The following is a 13,102-nucleotide window of genomic DNA, read 5'->3' as shown; positions in this document are numbered from 1 at the left end:
CAGAAAGTAGTCCTGCCACCACACGATATATGGCATTCGTCAGAATGGCCAGAGGACTCGTTTGTGGAAAGAACAACTTAAAGTTATTCAAAGATTAAGGAGTAAAAAGGTCAGATTTCAAAGTTCTGTGGACGTCAGCAGGGTGAAGGTGCTGGGAGACAGCAGCGTGAGTACTCGGGAGTGGGAGCCGGCTGAGCTACCGCGGGCAAGGCCCCAGGGACGAAATCGGGGCTGCGGGCAGGCAGGGTAGGGGGGAGAGTCGAGGGCAGGCGAGCAATTCTGTTTCAACCCAACCTCTAATTTGCTTCAGTACCTCGGGTAGCGCCAAAGCCCTTTCCACGATAAGAACCAGGAGCAGGGCTGCAGCCCAGGGCACCAAGCTCAAGTCACTGTAGACCCTGCCAGGGGCCATTTTCCGTTCCCTTCGTCCTTCCCAGGCGATCGCGAGACTTGCGCGTGTGGCCCCGCCCCTACCCTGTAGCGCCTTCGCCCGGGCGGGGTCTAGTCCTCCAGCCCCGCTACTCCGCATGGCCAGTGCTCCCAGAGCAGGCTGAGGGTCGTTGCGGCTTGCGGAGGTCAGCGCTCTTCTCCGAGTGCCCCAGTCCTCGTTCGGGGAGATTGACCAACCCCTTCTCCTTTTCCCTCTTAAGCGAAGGCCTCCCCGCTGCCGCTCTCTCGGCCCTGCGTTCCTCTCGCATGGACGTCTGGGTCGCGTCCCGCAACAGTTCGCGGACAATCCATCCGCCCTCAGTAAACATGGCGGCGGGGGCGGGCAGGGGGCGGGGTCCCACTGTCATTCGGCCTCGTGCGGCGGGGCTGGCTGTCCCGCGGCCGCCGGACCCACGTGCGGAGACCCGGCAGGTGGGCCGGACGGGGGCGGGCCGCGAGGGGGTGGGCCAGGGCACAGGCTCCGAGAGTGGCGTCAGGGAGGGACGGGGAGGAGCTGAGAGGGGATGGGCGCGGTGAGCCGGCCCCCAGCGTGGGGGCCCGGGAAGGTCTGAGGCGCCAGCGGCGAAGTAGTAGTGGTCTCGCCACCTCGCATGTGGAGGGAAGGAGAGAAGCCAGGAAATAAAGAGGGTAATGCCGGGTGATGGAGGAGCGACGGGCCAAGGGCAAACCCCGGCGGGAGGAGACGAGCCTGGGGACGCCCAGACACCCTGTCCCCTTCACCCCAGTCCTGAGACCACGCGGCGTCCGGAGCCCTAGCCCACGTGGAGGTAGGGACGGGGTAGACGCTTCCCTAACTCCTCATCTTCTTTGCCTTCCTAGAAAAAGGGAGCGATGCTGATCTCGGGAAGACGGGACCTTCTTAGCCTTGGCTGAGCCACAGCGGTAAGGGGAAGACCAGGGCTGCCCTGGGTGGCCCAGGGCCCTGATGGAAGGGCGCAAAGCGAGACCCGCGCCGGGAGGGGCTGAGGTTGGCTTTGGTTAGAGCCAGCAAAAGCTCATGAAAGCTAACCAAAGCTCATTTTTAGTAGCCTGGCTTCCCTTCCACCTACCCCCAGGTGTCTGGAATCTCCTCAAATGATTTACTTTCAGAGGGCTGGCCCATTTTCTAAGGCATTAGTAATTATTAGTATTTTAATGAGGGTTCCTAAAGCCTCTCAAGACCCTGAGGAATTCTAGGCACAAGGACAGATTTTGAAGGAATCTTTTTGGGAAGGTTGGTCCTGCGGTGGCGCTTTTGCCTTTTGTAGGAGTCAGAGCAATCCAGTTGTAACCAAAGTGAGGATAGGGTTAGAGTGGTGAAGAGTGATTTTCTTTCTTGAATGTATATATGTTAGACTTTTTAAAAAGGGTCCCACAGCCCACTATTTGTGCCCTGTGTGTTACAGTTATAGTCAAACAACTCAGCTCTTACTTTTGGGCCCCTCAGAGAGATGCAAGTCCATGGGGTTTAGATTAGTGTAGAGTTTTTAGAAAGCCACTATCCTGTCTTAGAATCATGTTTAATGAAGGCTTTGCTACTGGGTCAAGTTTTTGCTGTCTTTTCTGGCTCTTTCTTTCTTGAGCCATCCAGGGGGGTTCTTTGCATTTCATGCAAATAGAATTCTCAGGAAGCCCTGCCAGTTTACCCTAGGAGTAGAGGGTCTCCATTTCTGTACACGTGTTTTCCATTCTATACTGGGGCCACTCCTCCTTTCTCTAACTGCCTTCCTATCCGTATCATTAACCCTTGACCTCTACACATTGTTATTTGTACATGGCAGAGATCTTCTCTCCTCTTAATCTCCAGTAATTCCCGTCATCTCTGCCCTAACAGTAAAAACTTGCTAAAGAGAAGTGAGAAAACTCCAGATGTTGCAATGTACAAAGGCCCGGGGCATCTTTCGCTTAGACTAGACTAGCCTGCCAGAAACGTTGTTCTGAAGAGTAACATTTGTGACTCAGTAGAACATGTGATCCAAGAGCTGCCAACTCTAATTTCCTCTCTTCATTGGCCCCAAGAGGTTCAGAGATCAGGTTTGGTCTGTGTGAGGCCATATCTTACCAGCCAGGCAACATTTGTCCAAGAGCACAGTGTAGGAGAGCTGGAAGACAGCTAGGCTGATCTTTCTCCTAGTAGGCAAGAAGAGAAAATGTAGTTTATGTTAATCTGCCTCTAGAGTCGTTGAAATCTAAACTTTGTTCCATGAGTGACTGACCACAGTTAACACTGCTCCTGCACTGGTTCTGGGAGGAAGGGGCCATGTGAATCACCACACCGTTTTTTCTCCCTTGTTTTGTATCGCGCTGTGTAACGGTTGAAAACTAGAGAGTGTTCATGTAAAGTGCACAACCTGAGACATTGTGTTTTGAAAGTGAGAGCTATGGTTATTTTTTCAATATTTATTATTACTAGTGCTTATAAAGCATGTAGTGCACTGCTGGATTAGGTAGCAGGTGTTCAAAAAATGTTAACTCATCATGTTAGGCTATTTAAATACATGGGGCCTCAGTGTCTGTCGATAAGTGAGGGAGTTGTAATAGTGATCTCTTAAGATTTCTTTCAGTTTGAAATTCTGGTCCTTGTTCTGAGGGTAATAGTACATTCTTTGAGGACTGGTATTTCTTGTGCAGGACTCAGAAAGGCAACTTCCCCATCTTCTCCCAGCTCCTCCTTTGCAATTCCCCCTAGCACACAGTGCCAAGTGTAACTTGCAGCAAAAGCCTAATCCACCCAGGAATGCTGTTGAATGTGAGCTCCCTGCTCCCCATTCTGGAGCCTCTGGGGCTGAGCTGGAGTTTGGGGGCCCTAGGGTGATAGGGCCATTTGGACCACAGTGATTGGTTCCCTGAAGGGGCCAGAACAAATAGCTTCTGAGCTTCACTCCACCCCCAGTTCCTCATCTCACCTCAGCCACTTATAGAGCAGACCCTCAGCCTCTGCCCGGCTCCAGACACACAGCTTCTGCAGGCAGCTCTGCCTCCGAACAGAGATTGCCTCTTAAGGTAGGTGTCTGCCCCAGTGGGATAAGACCACTTTCCCGGACTGTTTCTTTTGCCCCCAGTTCCCTGCCTGGTTTGCTTCTCTCCAGAGTGCCCCTACAATTGTAACTCTGAACCCCTGGCTCCAGCACGTTGCCCTCTCACGTTTGAATCCCACCACTCTTCCCGGATCTGCTGTCGACTAGGTTGTTGAAGGTAGAGGAGCTGAGAGGAGGTTAGCAGGGCTTATTTAGTGATGTTGGGGAGAACAGAGAGGTTGGACTGGGGATGCCTGGAATGGAATTTGGGGCTGCCATGGAGGTGATCTCCCTGGTGATTGGTGCTGAGAAGGGGTGCTGTTAGGAAGGTGACCCAGGGGATCATAGGAGGTGGGGGCTGAGGCCAGGCTGTCATTAGTCTCTGCTTCTTCTTCTCTGCTGGGTTGTGGCGCCAGGCTAGGTCCTGCTGGCTGAGTGCATTGTAGTGACTGGGTCTGTGCCTGCAAGTGGGGGCAGGGAATTCTGAGAAGAAATGTGGACTAGAGTTGACTTTTCTTTCGCTAGTAGGGTGGAGACCTAAGAAGGTTCTTTAGTTTCACAGCTGTGTACACCCAAAAAGGTATTGGCCAGTTAGTTGTCTCCTAGCTGTCTCACTCTTCTGCTTCCTCCCTCCCCTCTCTACCTTACCAAACCCATATCAGTACCTCCAGATTTTCAAGGGCTGCCACCAAGCTGGCTGGTCTAAGTCTGATGGGTGTGGGGTGCACAGGCCCAAGGGTGAGCGGCCAGAATAGGCCTGACTAAGAGCTAATTTCTTTGCAGCTGACCCCGGACAGTGTCACTTGGTGAGAGAAGAGGATTGTGAGACTGTGGCTGGGAGTCAGGTTGTAGCCACTTGCCTGCCACCGCCCCGCCAAGTGGCAGCCCAGAGCCCAGGAGCAGCAAGTGACTGCAGGTCACAGACGCAGAGAGGATATGAGTGTGGGGGTGACCACCTCCACTCCCCTCTCCCCAACCTCAGACACAAACGTGATCACATCCACCTTCTCCGTGGTGGACTATGTGGTCTTTGTCTTGCTGCTGGTTCTCTCCCTTGCCATTGGGCTGTATCATGCCTATCGTGGCTGGGGCCGGCATTCCATCGGCCAGCTCCTAATGGCAGACCGCAAGATGGGCTGCCTTCCTGTGGCGCTGTCCTTGCTGGCCACCTTCCAGTCAGCCGTGGCCATCCTGGGTGTGCCATCTGAGATCTACCGATTCGGGACCCAGTATTGGTTCCTGGGCTGCTCCTATTTCCTGGGACTGCTGATCCCTGCACACGTCTTCATCCCTGTCTTCTACCGACTGCACCTCACCAGTGCCTATGAGGTGAGCAGGGAGGAAGGAAGGAGCACATAGGATGCCCAGGGTCAGAGATGGAGAGGAGGAACAGGGGACATATGAGAGGTCTGGGCCCCCAGATCTCTGCCTAATGACAGTGACAGGGAACACATCATGTGTTTACAAGTTGTTTCTGATCAAGGTCAGGCTGGGGTGGGAGTAGGGAGAGAAGAAGGGTGCTGTGCTGAGTGGGGCCCAGAGTGGATATGACTTGGATAGTCCCTCTGCTCCGGGGCCTCTTGACGGAAGTTGTGTGTGAATTGTCGGGGGTGGAGTGGGCAGGAATACCTTTTTTTTAATGTATATATCTACTCCTACCTAGTACCTGGAGCTCCGATTCAATACAGCTGTGCGGGTTTGTGGGACCGTGACCTTCATCTTTCAGATGGTAAGTGGAATGAGGATAGAAATTGAGCCTGAGGCATAGTAGGGGGACTGAACTTGGGCTTGCTGAGGCAGTTGGAGCCTTCCCTGCTCTCAGACTGGCAAGACTGAAATCCCTGCCAGGGGTTCAGTGTCACTGAAGCCCCCCAGAGGCATCCGGTTTCCCATTTCTTCCATTTCCAGCACAGCTACTATGGTGGCAGCAAGCCAAAGTTAGAAGGGGAAAGAGAAGTGAGGCCAGGTGAAGGGAGGCCACTGGGTTACTGGAGCCAAGGTCCATTGTCCCTCCCACTCTGCCTACCCTCACATTCTCTTTTCTGTACCCAACAGGTGATCTACATGGGTGTCGTCCTCTATGCACCATCACTGGCCCTCAATGCAGGTAAGGAGTCACAACCCCGGGCTCCTAGCCACAGCAGGCTGGGGAAAAGCCTTTTGGAAGGGCAAGTAGAGGAACAGAATCTAACCTTAGCCAGGGAATTACTTCAGCCTGGGCCCTTGGCTGTTTACTACTAGAGGAGGAGGCAGGCTTGGTTTACCTCGCTTGAAAGCTAATCAAACATTACCAGGCCCCATCTGAATTGGTTAATCAACACCTTTTGGCGGAGCTTTGCAAACATTTTTTTCCATTGTGGTAAATGATTCATTTCATCTTTAATGACCAAATGCTTCATGTCTTATCACGGCTTTCCTGGCCTCTCTGCTGGGAAACCCTCCTTCAGAGGCTGGAATGTGACTTTGATATGTTTTGCAGTGACCGGCTTTGATCTCTGGTTATCGGTGCTGACCCTAGGCATTGTCTGTACCATCTACACTGCTCTGGTGAGTGCAGGTAGGCTTAGGGGAGGGAGGAGAAGAGATGAAATCAGGAGAGATGGGAGGAAAAGGAAGAGAGGGATGAGATAAGTAGGTGGGTGGTAGATGAGATAAGAATATAGGTGAGGAGATGGCATGAAATTCTATGATAGGATGAAATGGGATGTAGGAAATGGGATGGGATTATGGTGGAGCAGCCAGCAGGTGGTCCTTTGCACGGGCTGCCTCATTGGCCTGATCATGTTTGCCTGCTGTCAGGAGTATCCCATGAGCATCCCACCATAATGGGACAGGAAGGGAAGGAGTGGGAATGATGTCAGCAGGGTCTCACCAACTATACACAGCTGGCGGCAGTATAGTGCCCTTGTTGGTGGTCTGGTTTCGTAGACATCTGTGGCAGGCATGCTGTCTTTCCTGCAGGGTGGACTGAAGGCAGTCATCTGGACAGATGTGTTCCAGACACTGGTCATGTTCCTAGGGCAGCTGGTGGTTATCATTGTGGGGTCGGCCAAGGTGGGCGGCTTGGGGCATGTGTGGGATGTGGCTTCCCAGCACGGCCTCATCTCTGGAATCGAGTAAGTACACCCCTTCCCCTGGCCAGGGTCTGTAGTGCTGGGAGCTGAGCCCATCCTAGAGCCTGCGCCCAGGGCCGTAGTAAGCAGAGGGCACATTGTGGAAGCCTGGGTGCAGCACTGAGAACGGTGGGAAGCTGGCACTGCAGAGGTGATGGTTGAGTGTCAGGTCGGTTTGAGTTCCTGGACTGGAGGAGAAATGGAAACCCCCCTCCAACTTGCTGCCCTGTCTCTAGTCCATTCAGTTCTTGCCTTGAGTAGCTCCTCAGCCCTCACAGTGTCTCTTCTCTGCCCTGCCTCCTGCCTCTGGTTGTAGGGGGCGAGGAAGGCTGAGTTTCTAGGGCAACACTGACACACTGGCATTTATGGCAGGCTGGATCCGGACCCTTTTGTGAGGCACACTTTCTGGACGTTGGCTTTCGGGGGTGTCTTCATGATGCTCTCCTTGTATGGAGTGAACCAGGCTCAGGTTCAGCGCTACCTCAGTTCCCGCACGGAGAAGGCTGCTGTGCTGTGAGTGCGGGGATGGGAAGATGGGGGCGCCTGGGCTGGGGGAGGGGAGTGGGCCCTGGTTCCACAGAGGGCAGCTGGGGTGGGGGCAGGATGCCAGAGCATACACACACCCGTTGGGCAGGACGTGGGTCTGCTTTCTGGGGCTTAGGGACGTGCCCTCTTGGCACCGGCCTCTTTTGCAGGTCCTGCTACGTGGTCTTCCCTTGCCAGCAGGTGGTCCTTTGCATGGGCTGCCTCATTGGCCTGGTCATGTTTGCCTACTATCAGGAGTATCCCATGAGCACCCAGCAGTCTCAAGCAGCCCCTGACCAGGTGAGAAGGCCTCCCTCTCCCTGTCGTGGACCCCCGAAGAGGAGTGTCTGGGTTACTGCAGAAAGGACTCCCAGTCTAGGGGAGAAATGGATGTAAAGTCCTTCCTGCTCTGGGATTCTACAGTCCAACATTAGGATCCCAGCCCCCACCTAATCACAGTGCTCACCCTACTGGGGTGGGGATCTACCTTTAGACTCACCGCCCTGCACCACGTGCTCTGCAGGGAGCTGTCACGCTGGTCTTGTCTAACTCTCCCAACAGCCTCATTTTCCAGAGGAGAAGAGAGGCCGGACATGGCAGCTGGCATGCTCGTCATGCCACTCGCTGGGGCAGAGCTGGGGTGTGGGTTGCATCCTTCTCTCTCCAGAGCTCGCTTTCTCTCTACTTACTGTGGGGTCACCCTCAGTGCCTGGCCCCCTTCCTAACACCCCCAGTCTCTGTAGACTGGCTGGCACATGCAGGGAAGGGCGGCTCACCCTGGGGAAGGGCTCCTTTCTGACGAGAGCTGTGCCCTTCTGCTCTGCCTGCAGTTCGTCTTGTACTTTGTGATGGATCTCCTGCGAGGCCTGCCGGGCCTGCCTGGGCTCTTTGTCGCCTGCCTCTTCAGTGGCTCCCTCAGGTACACTCTCTGACCTTTTCCGTCAGATTGGCAGTGCTGAACCCTACTTGGTCCAAGGTGACGGGTGGAGGAGAGGATCCCTCTGAGTTTCTTGTTGTGCCTGTTCATGTGTGGATGACAAGGGACAGCTCACCTGTGTGGGACAGAGCATATCCCTTCCCTGGCGATGCCCCTTTTTGGTGAAGAATTCTTTTTTTATGATACCAGGAATCGATCTAGTTGAACCATACCTGTACCCAACTCAGAAAAGGCCAGCTGTCCCTGCCTCCCAGGCCTCTTCCTTGGCTGCCAGCTGTCAGGATGGCATTTGGGCTGCACATGTCCTCTCCTGCCTTCAGGGCACTCTTCCCTCAATGGGGTCCCTTGTTAGTTTTGCCCTTCTCAGCTCCCAGCCTCGTCTTTCTCTTCCTCCTTTCAGCACCATATCCTCTGCTTTTAATTCATTGGCAACTGTTACGCTGGAAGACCTGATTCGACCCTGGTTCCCTCATTTCTCTGAAGTCCGGGCCACCGTGCTTTCCAGAATCATCGGTGGGATTATGCTTCCTCATCACACCCTAAGCACTGTCGTCCATCTGCTTTGAAGCATCAGCTTTACTGGGCTCGGCACCTGCCCATGAAGCACGGACCCTGTTCACGTGTCAGGGAGCTTCCTGGGGAGGTCTCTGAGTCACACAGCAGTGAGGTCAGGGGGTGGGGGGACCTGGAGTGGGTCCTGACACAGAGGTCCCAGTTTGGCTGGGGACAGAGCTTTGCTCTGTTTCCCCCTCTTTATCATGTTAACTCACATCTGCTTATTTCCTCCCTTCTTTTTCCCCAGCCTTTGGCTATGGGCTGCTTTGTCTGGGAATGGCCTATATTTCCTCCCAGATGGGACCTGTGCTGCAGGTAATGACTATGGAAAGAAGGAAGCAATTTTTAAGGGCAAACAGGAGCTGATTGAAACTGGAAGTTGAAGAAGACAGCATTTGTGAAAGCAATGACATAGGGAGTGGTGTCAGACATTCCCCTTTGATGGGCTGCCTTTAGCTGTGAACAGACTCCCAAGTAGCCAAAAGCCCCAGGGTCATTGTTGGCTTAGAGACATCCAAGGAGCAGTGTCAGGAGAATCCAAAGCACCGTCCCTTAATCATTTCTGCTCTCTGACAAGGAGGGCTCTGAGGGAGTGGCGGTGGTGAGGCTGGGGGGGTCTCTGAGCCTGTCTGTTCTTTTCTCTTTTTCTCTACCCTGTCCTCCACAGGCAGCACTCAGCATCTTTGGCATGGTTGGGGGCCCGCTGCTCGGACTCTTCTGCCTTGGGATGTTCTTTCCTTGTGCCAACCCTCCTGTGAGTGAGTCATCTGGCTCCATGGTCAGGTGCAGAGGTGGATCTGGGGAATGGCTTGGCAGGGCTCTCACGGTGGATGCTGGGCACTGGTGTGAAGATGTAGAGGGACTGGCATTGGGACAGGAGAGTGTGCCGTGTCTCTGGGCAGGGTGCCATCATAGGCCTGTTGGCTGGACTCATCATGGCCTTCTGGATCGGCATTGGGAGCATAGTGACCAGCATGAACTTAGGCACAGCACCATCTCCCCTTAATGGGTCCAGCTTCTCCCTGCCCAGCAACCTGACCACTGTCACCTTGGCCACAGTGATGCCCTCGACCACCCTCTCCAAGTGAGTCACTCTCTTTCTCCTTGGGGATAATAGCTCATTTTTGAGAGGTTTTCCAGGGTCTTGCTAAGGGGTGGGCTGCCAGAGGCCCAGGGAAGTGTTGGGTGTTGGATCCCAAGACCCTGGGACAGTGTGGGGTTGGGGGAGGCAGGTGCCCGAGGAGCGCCCTGTCAGTGAATTGCTAATTGCCCTCACCCTCTGCTCTCCCCAGGCCCACAGGGCTGCAGCGGCTCTACTCCCTTTCGTATTTATGGTACAGCGCTCACAACTCCACCACGGTCATTGTGGTGGGCCTGGCTGTCAGTCTGCTCACTGGTGAGGGGGTGTGGGATAGGGACACAGAGGAAAAAGGATGGGCTGAGGGAGGGCGCTCAGGGAATCCTGGGCTCCTGGGCGTCTGGAACAGTCAGGTGTCTTGGCTAAGCTCTAGGAGGTGGACGGGGGTGGGGGTTCGGAGCACCGAGACCAAATGGCTGCAGGGTGGGCACTGGTTGCACAGTTGGAGCCTCAGGGGTGCTTTGTCTTCAGGGGGAATGCGGGGCCGGACCCTGAACCCTCAGACCATTTACCCAGTGTTGCCAAGACTCCTTGCCCTCCTGCCCCTGTCCTGTCAGAAGCGATTGCACTGCAAAACCCGCAGCCAGGTAGGACCTCTGTCGTCCAGATGGCCCCTCCCTTCCCTCTCAGACTCCTGCTGGGCCTTTGGTGGGGGTTCCCTCCCCTCCCTTTTCTGACTCCTCCCCAGCCCCCCTTTCTCTGATGACTGGCCTGAGTCTAGGCCATCCTGCAGCAGCTGCCCCGGCTCCTTCCCACAGGGGAGCAGGGGCTTGGTGGGCAGGAGGGTCTTGGCCCCAAGAAGCAGGGGGGCCCAGAGCTGCTGGCCTTTCCTCTCCCTGCCCGCCCCTGTGCTCACCTCCGGGTTTGCAGGATTGCTTCTCACTTCCTCCCCACTGCCCCTCGCTGGTCTCCTTTCTGTCAGGACAAAGCAGGGTCGCCTTTCCTGCATGAACTCCCGCACCACCCCTTTGTCTCATGTTCACCCCACTGCTCCCTTTGCTCTGTGTTCCCCAGGACCTGTCTGTGGACACCACTGCGTTTCCGGAGAAGATGAGTAACGGGGTGCTAAGGGGCAGCAGGGACAAGGAGGCCATGGCAGTGGCTGAGGAAGGCTCAGCCCACCAGGGTATCAGCCCCACCTTCATCCTCCAGGAGACCTCACTGTGATCGGGACTCGGGATCCAGCCCAGAGGCCACCTTGTGGTACAGGGATGAGTTCCCTGACGAGGACTGGATGACCTAACCCACACCAAAGCACCTTGTTCTTAGGGGGTCTGTGCTGCAGTAGAAGCTGTCACGTCACAGGAGGCTTGAGTAGGACAGGGTTTTTCCTCTCTAGAGAACGAGGCTTGCACAGAGCAAGATTTTGCCAGAAAAGAAGCTAGCGGCGAATCCTCTGGGAAAAGGATAATGGCTTCTGATTCAGCATCACCAAGCTCCTTTGAAGTGAATAGAAACAGCAGTGCTGGGCCTACTCTGGCAAGACTGATCATCTCCCCATAAAATTCAGAGCTGCCTTGGCCAGCTGTTGCTTCCCTTGCTGTCTCATCGAAACACAGATGCTGTCAGCCACAAAGGGCCCCTGTGACACTACTTTCAGGGAGTCTGTGATACCCAGGCCCCTCTCAATCTTATCTGTCTACCTCCATTCTTGAAAGGGAGGTTTTAGTGTCCCTGAGAGGCCTCTCCGAATAGACCGCTACGTTCATCTCCTTCGCGTAGAATAGGGAAACTTTCCACCTCGCTGCCCTCGCCCTCCACCTCTGTAATAGGCACTTGGGGATGGGGCAAATATTGATCCAAGAAGCCAGGGCTTGACCAAGTCCACTGTGGAGTATGCTGTCTGTCTGACTCCTGAGCCACATCACCCTAAGTGTCGTCATTCAAGCTTCTGTTTGCTTTTGGAATTTCTTCCCCACATCTTTGTTCCTAGGGAATAAAAACCGTCATTGGGCTAGAATTTGGGCTCCTGTACTGTTTGCAGCTGCTCTTGTCCACCTGAGCCCCATCCCTGGCAAGGATAAAGAGCCCCTCTTCCCGTGCACAGGTCTTTCTCTGCTGAGGAGAGAGGGGCACAGGGGACCAGCGATGGCTTGGGGAGGTTTCCAGTGTCTATGGCCAGGGTGTCTGCAGGGAGTAGCATCATGATTTGAAGGCGGAAGATGCACCCTTTCCCTCTGCCACTTCTCTTCCCCTGTGGCTCAGTCTGTTCCCTGGCTCGCCCACTTTGTCCTCCACCAGGACAATCACTGCTGCTCTGAGATTTTTCACCTTGGAGGCAGGAGGAAGAATGCTACTATTTGGCTTTAAAAATAGAACATTCGAGGTAGACTTTTATGGTCTTGTGAAGAACACTGTGCTCATGGCCACCCACACCTGGTCTCTACCTCTGCCTGGCCCCATCCAGCTGCCCGGAACCAGCTCTGCACAAGCTCTCCAGGCCCCTCAGCAGACTTAGTACCAGAAAATGCCAGGTTGACTCTGCCCTGAGGTCTGCCCTCCTCTTGACAGCCCCCCACCTGGGGGCTGAGGGCCACTGGTCCTGGCTAGCTGTCCTACCCACCAATCTGCCAGAGTTCTAAACCTAACTGGGCTCTCATTTGTTCATTCTTTAATATATTTATCCATCACCCACTTCATGCAAGGACCTTACCTTGGCTGCCATTTTACAGGTAAGGAAATGACTGTGCCACCATTGGTATTTCAAAGTTGCCAAATTTAGTCTCAAATTCCTGCACTTTAGCTATCTTTGCATAAGAAAAGAGGGGGAACCCTATAGGACTCAAAACTTTCAAGAATTATGATATTTAAGGGGAATGGTGAAAAGATTCATTTCCATATGAAGAATTGAAACTCTAACTAAATATAGATATTCCTTCTTTTCTAGTGCAGTATTTTATCTTCACATAGCATTTTTAAAGTGCCATTTAATGATTATGAGCGTGGATTCTAGTGGACAGACCTGGGTTCAAATACTGGTTCATTTACCTAACCTTAAGCTTCAGTTTCTTCATCTATAAAGCATGAATTTCACAGGGTTAAGGATTCAAAATTATATTGTGTATAAAGGACTTACACATTCCTTAAATTCAATTATTGTCATGATAATTATTGGAGTTTTCAAAGCACTTTTCATGTACTACCTGATTTTATACCTTGGGAGAGAAGTACACCCCATATCATTTGTATTTTTGACGTGTAAGGTAACTGGATTGCTCGCCTTGTGCTAAGGTGGCTACAGTTTTACTCACCACTGTTTTTGTACCATCAGTGCAAATGTCCACAGAGTGTAAAGGACATGTTACATCTTAGTACTATCATGTAAGAAATAGCTTTAACTTTAGTGACTCCTTGATAAGATCCCTGGGACTTCTAGGGGTTCATGGAC

The 13,102-nt window shown here is 53.5% G+C and overlaps 1 protein-coding gene across 3 annotated transcripts; it reads left to right on the top strand.

Moving 5' to 3' along the window:
• Positions 1-779: 779 nt before the first annotated feature.
• Positions 780-11,674, top strand: SLC5A6 (solute carrier family 5 member 6). Of its 3 annotated transcripts, none has more exons than XM_074341810.1 (17): positions 780-861; positions 1,270-1,332; positions 4,230-4,775; positions 5,110-5,175; positions 5,502-5,553; positions 5,926-5,993; positions 6,408-6,562; positions 6,932-7,072; positions 7,255-7,384; positions 7,915-8,003; positions 8,422-8,534; positions 8,824-8,891; positions 9,244-9,330; positions 9,479-9,660; positions 9,869-9,972; positions 10,186-10,301; positions 10,729-11,674. In XM_074341810.1, exons 3-17 carry the CDS (start codon positions 4,383-4,385, stop codon positions 10,879-10,881), a joined length of 1,917 nt encoding a protein of 638 aa, XP_074197911.1. In that variant the 5' UTR covers positions 780-861; positions 1,270-1,332; positions 4,230-4,382; the 3' UTR covers positions 10,882-11,674. The 3 variants fall into 3 exon arrangements, with proteins under 3 accessions (XP_074197911.1, XP_010946799.1, XP_074197912.1); XM_010948497.3 differs by lacking the exon at positions 780-861 and adding an exon at positions 923-1,077; XM_074341811.1 differs by lacking the exons at positions 780-861; positions 1,270-1,332 and adding an exon at positions 1,359-3,432.
• The last annotated feature ends 1,428 nt before the right edge of the window (positions 11,675-13,102 follow it).

This window comes from Camelus bactrianus, chromosome 15, assembly GCF_048773025.1.
Source record: "Camelus bactrianus isolate YW-2024 breed Bactrian camel chromosome 15, ASM4877302v1, whole genome shotgun sequence".
Classification (NCBI taxonomy): Eukaryota; Metazoa; Chordata; class Mammalia; order Artiodactyla; family Camelidae; genus Camelus; species Camelus bactrianus.
This window is presented reverse-complemented; position numbering and strand designations above follow the sequence as displayed.

Excerpts from the sequence above, each read along its gene's own strand:
- SLC5A6 (XM_074341810.1), top strand. The coding sequence starts at position 4,383 with ATGAGTGTGGGGGTGACCACCTCCACTCCCCTCTCCCCAACCTCAGAC. Across the intron at positions 8,004-8,421 it reads CTCTTCAGTGGCTCCCTCAG|CACCATATCCTCTGCTTTTA; the intron begins GTACACTCTCTG and ends TCCTCCTTTCAG. Across the intron at positions 9,661-9,868 it reads CCCTCGACCACCCTCTCCAA|GCCCACAGGGCTGCAGCGGC; the intron begins GTGAGTCACTCT and ends TGCTCTCCCCAG.